The following is a 9,596-nucleotide window of genomic DNA, read 5'->3' as shown; positions in this document are numbered from 1 at the left end:
CTTAGAGCTGAGCATCAAACATTTCAAAACCCATTCCATTGTTCATTGTTCATGCATACCTTGAGAGTTGTCTAGGTGATGCAACCCGGAGAAGTCTTCATAAAGAATTAGCTAAGGAGTTAGTTAAGTTCGTGTGAAGCAAGTTGTAAGCTGTCTTTGAGAATTAGCTAAAGGTGTTAGTTGAATTCTGCATAGAAGCTTAGATTCGAGCTATGTGTAAAACACTTGAGTGACAAGAGAGCAAGTTCAGTTGTGTGCTAGTAGTTAGACTAGGCAGGATGGCTAGGTGTTGTGCCATCCTCTGAGTTGTGAGTCTTGTAAGAAGTGTCTTTACAATAGTGGAATAGTTTGTCTCTCAAGAGTTAGAGGCACGCAGTTTTTCTCCCTGGTTGCAGGGTTTCTGCGTATAAAAAACGTACTGGTGTTATATCTTTTACTTTCAGTACTCGCCTTTTTATTTACACAACTTAGTCTCACAGAAAACAGGATAGCACAATCTTTGCTATCCTTGTGCGCGGGATAGAGCAAAAAGTTGTCAGGGCCTATTCACCCCCCCTCTAGGACCTTCAAAATGAACAAAGAATAACGGAGTAATGATATTAAACTTGACACTAGTTTTCTATAAGTAATATGGTGATGGATTCATTCTGGAGGTGGGATTATTCAAACTCGTTATGTAATCATGTTATTAGAATTTTTCATTGATATCTGTACGGCCTCCAACACAGTGGTGACTTCTTTCATTGTTGGGCGCCTTTTGCCATTCAAATTTAAGCATCGTTTTGCAAGCTTAGCAACTGTCATAATCTCTCTCGTCGAGGCCTCATTCAAAACTTGTGCATTAATTATGTCAAATAGACGACCTTCTTGCATCACAACAATGAAATAGGCTGCAAGACTTCGGTATTCTTCTTCTTCGTTCACCATACTTACTACAGAAACCGGCTTTTGTCCACTTAAAAGCTCAACAAGAACCACGCCAAAGCTATACACATCACTTTTCTCAGTAAACTTGCTTGATCGGAAGTATTCTGGGTCCAAGTAACCAAACATCCCATGTACAAGAGTGGTTAAGTGCGTTTGATCAACAGCAACGGATCTTGAAGTTCCAAAATCAGCAATTTTTACTCTGTATTTTTCATCTAGGAGTATGTTCGTAGACTTGATATCTCTGTGATATATGGGACATGAAGCTGCTATGTACAAGTATGAAAGAGCTCCTGCAACTTCTGTGGCTATTCGCACACGCATCTTCCATGTAAGTGGAAGGTCCTCGTTCTTTTCATGGATATACTGGAACAATGTTCCATTAGGTATGAATTCATAAACCAAAAGTGGAACTTCCGTCTCTAAACAACAACCTAATAATCTGACCACATTCCTGTGCTTTATCTGCGAAAGAACGACAACCTCATTGATGAACTCCGAAAGTTGTCCTTCATCCACCATTTTTGATTTTTTTACAGCAACGATTCTTCCGTCTGCCAACATACCTTTATAAACAGTACCATGGCCTCCATGATCAACAACCCTATTGATACTAAAATTGTCTGTGGACTTCTCTAACTCATCTGATGTGAACAACTTGATCTTCTGAATGTTAACTTCACCAGATGAAAGTTGTTGTTTTAACAATAACCCACCATTCCGTTTGAAAAATATATTCTTCTGTTCAATGGTTTTTATTTCCTTTATGACTGTGTAGGCACACCATGCAGCAAGAACTAGTAACAACGTTCCAAAACCAATGCCAAAACCTGGATAAATCCAAAACATGTCATATATATACAGAAAACTCGTGTTTCTTCCTATTAAGATAGAGTGAATTTTGACCAAAAATCCAAAAGAAGAGATAGAGAATATATTGGACGTGCGTGGAGCATATATGCATACCTGAAAGCACCCAAAATGATCCATATGTACGTTTGAGTGCAGAGAACACCACCACTTTTACCAGCAAAATAACTACAGTGAACGCTACTCATACCTGAGTTGCACATGTAACTCCCCACGGTATTCCGACACACATCTTCACTAATGTGCAATACCTCATCTAAACCACTACAAGGGTTTCCGTGCTTGCATTCGTCAATATCTGAATAGTAAAATAACACATAAGCACAATTCACCCCTGTCAGATGTGTGCAATCAAGTTGGAGGCTTAATTAGATATTATTAAACATGTGATTTAGTGCGGATTGACCTAAATTTGGATGTGTTTTGTAGTAGAAATCCAAGCCGATTTGCTATCTGATAGATTGTTGATAGCTTAATCCAAATCCGTCTCTGACGGATTTGTTGAGACCTGATTCGTAAGCTCAATCAGCTTATAATAACAAATATTCTTAATTCTAAATAATAATAATATTAACTTTTTTTTCATAATATACCTCACTAAACACTAATACAAAAAAAGAGTGAAATTCGCACTTCTCATCCTATCATTCACACTTCCTCTTTTACTTTTTGGTTAAAATTTTTTTAAAAATAAGATTTTAAGTTACCAAAAGAGGAAAAAATAGTAAAATATGGAGTGTGGATTTCAAACTGTTCTCGTCGAATGATTGTTTTATTATGTGGAGTGTGGACTATTTTCGCACTCAAAATGCGGAGTGTGGATTGTTTTCACAAAATGTGGAATATGGCGTGACAATATAACCTCAATATATATATACTTTACATACCTCGACAACCTCCAGTTGGCAGATAGGGATTTCCTTCGAACCCAGCACGACATAAACATCTCATCTCTGCAAACTTGTTGTTTGTTGCCGCCGACGCCATGTAGACCGTGCAAATCGTTGTTGGATCGGGGGGAAGTAGTATATAAGTCTCTTTCCCATTAGGAAAGAATATGGAGTCGTCATGACTAGAGTACGATGACTGAGATGAGATGTTATACAAGTCTAAAACGAAGCTCCATTCTAGCATCACAGGAACTCTGTCCTGACCGGTGATAGTTCTAATAATTGATAAACTGTTGTTCTCGAGCTATGCTTGGTCAACTAGGAATACATAGTTGTAATTAGCAAACAGTAGTTGGCTCTTCATAACATTCTCTCCAGATTCAGGTCGTAACTCGCTGCTGATCACAGTGAGATATTGAGGGAGAGTAGTCTGGCAACAGTTAATACCAAGACATCTGCCATAGCTCCATGTACCCTGATCACAAGTCGACATGCACCCACCAACAATACGCTGATCAGGATCTGACTTCACCAAGGCAAAGTACCCACAACTCGCTGCTATGAATCTGTTGCCTTGCTGAGAGTACACAAAGGGGCTTCCGGTCAAGTTTGGCCCTAGTTGTTCAGTTTGCGGTGCTCCTTCGTAGAAGAAAGTAACATGGCTGTTAACGTGAAGATTCCCATTGATAGAAATATTCAGGACCTCTAACCTGGGATTGGTGTGCTTCAAGAAAGGCTTGTGAGGGCTTGTAGCGTTGTTGCACTCTATTTCATACCATTCTTCAAGGTAGCACTCACTATTAGGTCCAATCCCAAAAGGGTAAGGGATGCTAACATCTCCGCAAACAATTGGCAATTAAGCTTTGCTATAGGTGGTGCTTCTGAAGGTGCTACTGTTTCTGTACTTGGTGTTACAAGCCATAACAGCATAAGGGTCATTTGGGCCAGCAATTGCATATTGTATCTAGCCAGCTAGTTACTAAAGAAACCTTCTTATTTATAATGAGAAGTTTGTCTCTGATGCTGTGAGATCGTTCTATATGTTCTTGTTATTGCGGCCTAGGGTTTGTTGTGCGGCCATTAGCTAGGAATATCCTCTTTGGAAACCATGGGGCAATACAAAACAATCTACACACACAAGCAAACACAACTTGCAGATTCCATGCATATTTGTGGAGGCGCAGAAAGCCAAACTCACATTTCCTCCTCAGTGATGCAGGCTAGCTAAGAGATCGAGGCCTCTAATTTAACAAGTTCCATATCTCATTTTCAAACAGTTGTCGAGCTTGTACTCTATCATGTCATATTCATTTTTAAACAATTGTCAAGCTTGTAACCTCTATCATGTCGACAATACTTAGCATGTTGTAAACAGTACCTTAATGTTGAGAGTATGAGGAAAATGGAAAAATGGGACCTTATTTATGGATTCATAAGGAGTCGGCCGGTCAGCTTCTTCATTGCTAATAAATTTAGCTGTAAATGCCAAGCTTGAGCATGCCTTATAGCACATGGGTTCAACGTCGCCTACTATATGTTGGTCGCATTAATTTGTTGGGACGTGTTAAGAGTGCATGTGAATCTAACATGCATGATCGAGAAAACGAAGACATTGCTTATAAGTTAATAGGGATTCGATGATGAGCGTGTGTAAGAGTACTATGAATCGTACATGGATATGAGAAGTTGTTAACGAGTTATTAAGGATTTGAACCCCTCATGAGGACATTGCCTATATGTATATATGGATTCCTAGATGGGGATGAGGACGTGTCAAGATGTAGCTAGCTTGAATTATAAATCCTACATGGAAAAATGAGGTAAACCACCATATTAATTATCATAATATATGATGCACATTAGAAGTTATTCTTGGACATTTGGAATTGGATGGCCTCCAACTCTGTTGTCACCTCTCTCATTGTAGGACGTTTCTTTCCTTTCAAATTCAAGCATCTCTTTGCAAGCTGAGCAACTATCATAATCTCTCTTCTAGATTCATGTCTGGAAACCTGAGGATCAACAACTTCAAAAAGACGATCTTCTTCGATTGCATTAATGAAATATGTTGTCAAACTTTTATACTCCTTTAATTGTGATCTTTTCTTTGTCGAAATTGGGTTTTGCCCAGTCAAGAGCTCGACAAGAACGACTCCAAAACTATAGACATCACTTTTGTCTGTAAACTGATTTGATTGGAAGTATTCAGGGTCCAAATAGCCACATGTGCCTCGTAGAAGTGTAGTCATATGAGTCCGATCGACAGAAACTAGTTTTGAAGTTCCAAAGTCGACAAGTTTTGCACTATACTTTTCATCTAACAATATATTTGTAGACTTGATGTCTCTATGATAAATGGGAAATGAAGCTGCAGAGTGTAAGTATGAAAGAGCACCTGCAATTTCTGTGGCAATTTGTAGGCGCATTTTCCATGTAAGTTGAAACTCTTTGATCTGCTCTGCGATATACTGCGATAGAGTTCCATTTGGTATGAATTCATAAACCAAAAAAGGAACCTCAGTCTCCAAACAACAACCCAATACTCTAACCACATTTCTGTGGTTGATTTGAGATAGAATGACAAGTTCATTAATGAATTCTGATCGTTTTTCTTCATCAACTATCTCAGACTTTTTTATCGCAACGATTCTTCCATCTGCAAGCATACCTTTATAAACAGTACCTTGACCACCTCGGCCAACAACTCTATCAATATTGAAATTATCGGTGGACTTCTCTAGCTCCTTGAATTTGAACAACTTGATTTTCTCAATATTAAAATCACTTGAGGATAATTGTTGTTCCAGCAGTAAACCACCATTTCGTTTGAAAAACATTGCCTTGCACTGAATGTTTTTTCTTTTCTTTCTGACTTGCAATAGGCACCATACACCGATGAGTAGTAAGAATAGTCCCACACCTGCATACATGCATAACTCAAGAAATGAATCATCTCGCTGAATATATGTCATGCAGGTTCTATTGATACAAGTATATAGATGCATGCACACTGGCTATATATTTGCTAGCTAAGTGCCCAAATTTCATAGATTAAAAAGCATTCGAAACTCTAATGAGTTCTAGAAGGTAAAGAAGCATACCAGAAATAATAGGTTTGATTCTAGAGGTCCGAGGCTTTCTACTTTTGTACGAGTAGCACAAAGAACCACCACTTGCATAATACTTGCATGCATAACTCGTTATGTTTGAGTAGCATTCATACCCTCCAACAAAATTTTGACATTTAGCGTCCATAGATTGCCATATACCAGGAGAGGTACCTTTACATTGATCAGGGTCCTGGCATTCATCAACATCTGAAATATGATCTTGTAAGAGAAAGCAGACACTAAAGTTAAGAGTGCATATTATTAAGAGAATCCTTGACAAGGACTAAAGCCTTACCTTGACAAGGTTGGAGAAGATAAGGATTTCCTTGAAAGCCAGCCGGACAGGAACATTGAAGCATTGACATGTTATTTGCCGAAGAAGTGGTGGCGTCATATTTTCTGCAATAGGGTGTTGAGCCATGCTCGTCCATGGAGGCAAGTGCAGCCCAATTTATATGAAAGGATGCTGAGACGTCAAGACTGATCGGATAAGTGTTAGCAATGAATCGTTCAAAAGTTTTGAACAATGAACTATTATTTTCTAAAACGAAGCTCCAATCCAGCACCACTGGGACGCTCTTCACATTATGTATAGCTCGAAAGCTCGAAAAATTATTCAAGAACCATTCCTGCTCGATGAGGAAGGCATAGTTGTGACCTGTGGATATATCTTCATATTGTATGATCTCAGTAGCAATTGCAGTGAGATATGGGGGAAGTATAACCTGGCAACAGTTGATACCGACGCAGCTAGCAGTTGTGTGATCATCACATGTTGACATGCACCCACCAACTGCATGCCCATCAGAGTTGATAACAGAGGCAAAGAAGCCACAACTCACTGTGCAGTGAATCTGTTGGCGGAGTGAGAGTACACGAAAGGGCTTCCATTCAAATTTGGCACTAGGAGACTCTCCTTTTCTTTGAGGCCATAGAAAGTAACAGGGTTGTTAACACGAAGCGTGCCATCGATAGAAATGCTCAGAACCTCCAGTCCGGTAAGCCTCAAGACAGGCTTGTATTTGGTAAACTCGTTGCAGTCTATTTGATACCAGTTGTTGAAGTAACAGTCTTTATCAGGTCCGATCCCAAAAGGGTATGGGATGCTCACATCTCCGCAGAACTGTTGGCAATTAGGCTTTGCCGTCGGTATAAATTGATCTGATAATTCTGCTGCGTCACTTTTGTCTAATATTAGAAAGGAAATCGCAATATATATGAACCAGAAATTGCATATTGCACTACTCATTACGCACGTACTAACTCTTACCTCCGACTTGTTTATCGGGAATTTATATATGTGGTTTCTGTTCTTGTAAGTAGCTATCTTGTCGGTTTGCATGATCTCGTGTGTTTTTGCTTTAGTTTCTTGATGTTGTCATTGGGGGCTGCTGTTACATATTTTCTTGTTTGTGATTTATCCCAGTCCTTGTGTAAGTATATCCTTGACGGGGACATTGTTATATTCTTTAGTTTCTTTATTCACAAATAGTATTACTGGCCTGCATTATAATTAAGTGATACTCATGCATGAAACCACCAATGCTCGTCCACGATCTCTCTGTTCCTTGTAACTTTTGATGATTACTATTTTATAAATGGACAAGTTTTAGATACACCCTTATGGTGAATCATAGGAGATATTAGTCAAGGAGAACATAGCATAGTGAATATCGTACGTAATAGAAATAATTAAGCACGAAGCTGGAACACCATCCATGCACGCGTCGATATGATCACATTGAACTTTGCAATAACACAACGAACATCACAGTTGTCAATTGAACTATCTTCAACAACTTCAGTCCCTTTTCTCCATAAACTGATCGACATAGCTAGTGACATTGAAAGTATTCTAGGACCAAGTAACTAAAAATATACCTAGAGAAGACACAAGTCCGAAATATATGCATGCAATTATTGTAGCAGCTAAAACAAACTATCTTACATCACAAGAAATGAAGAAATAGTTTGTTCACCAGGTCTGAGTGGTTGATTGTTGATACTCCAGTAAGGAAGAACTCGGACCTTCAAACGAAGCTGACTGATCACCTGAGCTTGAAACAACATCCCAAAGCTTAACGGAATCATTTTCTGAATACTCAATCCCTACATCATACTGAGCATTAGAAGTATTTTTTGGCAACATTTGGATGGCCTCCAACTCCATTGTGACCTCTCTCATTGTAGGGCGATTTCTTCCATTTAAATCCAAGCATCTTCGTGCAAGGTTGGAAACTACCCTAATCTCTTTTCCTTTGCCCTCTCTCCGAACACGTTCGTCCAGAATGTCAACTAGAGTATCTTTCTGCATTGATACAATGAATTTAGTGGCAAGACTTCTGTAATATTCTTCTTCTTGTGGCCTTGTTATTGCGGAAATTGGCTTTTGGCCGGTCAAGAGCTCAACAAGTACTACTCCGAAGCTGTACACATCACTCTTATCCGTAAACTGACTTGACTGGAAATATTCAGGGTCCAAGTAACCGAATGTGCCGTGTACAGCTGTTGTTAGATGAGTCTGGTCAATGGCAATTGATCTTGAAATTCCAAAGTCAGCAACTTTTGCTCTATACTTTTCATCTAAGAGTATGTTTGATGACTTGATGTCTCTGTGACAAATGGGAAATGCAGCTGCAGAATGTAAGTACTCCGGCAATTTCTGTAGCAATTCGTAAGCGCATTCTCCATGTAAGTGGAAATTCCTCATTTTGTTCATGGATGTACTGGGAAAGTGTTCCATTCGGTATGAATTCATAAACCAAGATAGGAACTTCTGTCTCTAAACAACATCCCAATAGTTGAACCACATTCCTATGGTTGATTTGCGAAAGAATGACAACTTCATTGATGAATTCTGTAAGCTTTCCTTCATCGACTTTTTTCGACTTTTTCATAGCAACAATTCTTCCATCTGCCAACATTCCTTTATAAACAACACTTTGAGCTCCTTGGCCAATGATTCTATCATTATTGTAACTATCCGTAGACTTTTCTAATTCCTTTGACGTGAACAACTTAATTTTCTCGACATTAACTTCACCTGAGAATAATTGTTGTTCCAACAATAAACCGCCATTTCGTTTGAAGTATATTTTCTTGCGCTGAATCTTTTTCCTTTTCTTCACCACTTTGTACACAAACCATGTACCAATCAGGAGTAGCAATAGCCCGACACCCGCACCAAGACCTGCATTTGTACAATTTGATACATTCAAGTGCCAAGAAGTTGCTACAGTATTAGAAGAAAAAAGAAATGTACTCTACAGTACATACCTGGAAGAATAGTTCTGATCTTGTGATTCTTGTCCATCCTAGCAATCGGACTGCTGTTCACGTAGCATGATGAAGTAATAGCTAAACCAGAGCGATCAGCAAAGAATTCACATGTAGCGCCAGTTACATTTGAATAGCATTTGTAACCCCCAACAAAATTCTCACATGTTTCTCCATTTTTGACGCACTGATTACTCCCCTTGCATTCATCAATATCTGAAATGTACTTGCATAAAGGCAAAATGGATCAGACATGAACATGAATGGGAGAGTCTAGAGATCTTCATTCGATATTATTCTTTAGCTAATTCTCTTACTATTAAAATTTAGATACAGGTGTCGAACACAGTCCAAGGGTTTATATATCATTAACGATATGCCATAGTTAACTCCCCACTGATACAACAAAATAATAATATACATGATTTTTTTTCTATGACATCACAAAAAATAGTTGCATATACTTATTATTTTTCTTTTCTATTTTTTCCTATGATTAATGAGATAGTGGGAACTCAAAGTT

General features: G+C 38.7%; 2 protein-coding genes and 1 pseudogene across 2 annotated transcripts; all 3 read right to left on the bottom strand.

Moving 5' to 3' along the window:
• Positions 1 to 672: 672 nt before the first annotated feature.
• LOC101305206 (wall-associated receptor kinase-like 22-like) lies at positions 673 to 3,528 on the bottom strand (the record flags this gene model as incomplete). The annotated part of the gene is made up of 4 exons (XM_004306252.1): positions 673 to 1,757; positions 1,988 to 2,095; positions 2,685 to 2,883; positions 3,016 to 3,528. Coding segments are annotated over 4 exons (1,905 nt in total), but the record flags the coding sequence as incomplete, so codon positions are not given.
• A 1,018-nt stretch (positions 3,529 to 4,546) lies between these two features.
• LOC101304904 (wall-associated receptor kinase-like 1-like) lies at positions 4,547 to 7,046 on the bottom strand. The gene is made up of 4 exons (XM_004306251.1): positions 6,710 to 7,046; positions 6,093 to 6,590; positions 5,789 to 6,004; positions 4,547 to 5,607 (listed from the first exon to the last, which is right to left on the bottom strand). The coding sequence occupies exons 1-4, from the start codon at positions 7,044 to 7,046 to the stop codon at positions 4,547 to 4,549; spliced, it is 2,112 nt and encodes a 703-aa protein (XP_004306299.1).
• A 726-nt stretch (positions 7,047 to 7,772) lies between these two features.
• Positions 7,773 to 9,596, bottom strand: part of LOC101304609 — an 11,452-nt pseudogene continuing 9,628 nt past the window's right edge.

The sequence above is a fragment of the Fragaria vesca genome, linkage group LG6 (assembly GCF_000184155.1).
Source record: "Fragaria vesca subsp. vesca linkage group LG6, FraVesHawaii_1.0, whole genome shotgun sequence".
NCBI lineage: Eukaryota > Viridiplantae > Streptophyta > Magnoliopsida > Rosales > Rosaceae > Fragaria > Fragaria vesca.
This window is presented reverse-complemented; position numbering and strand designations above follow the sequence as displayed.

Excerpts from the sequence above, each read along its gene's own strand:
- LOC101304904 (XM_004306251.1), bottom strand. The coding sequence starts at position 7,046 with ATGAGTAGTGCAATATGCAATTTCTGGTTCATATATATTGCGATTTCC. Across the intron at positions 6,591-6,709 it reads TGGCCTCAAAGAAAAGGAGA|TTGGTGGGTGCATGTCAACA; the intron begins GTCTCCTAGTGC and ends ATGGGCATGCAG. Across the intron at positions 6,005-6,092 it reads TCTTCTCCAACCTTGTCAAG|ATGTTGATGAATGCCAGGAC; the intron begins GTAAGGCTTTAG and ends ATCATATTTCAG.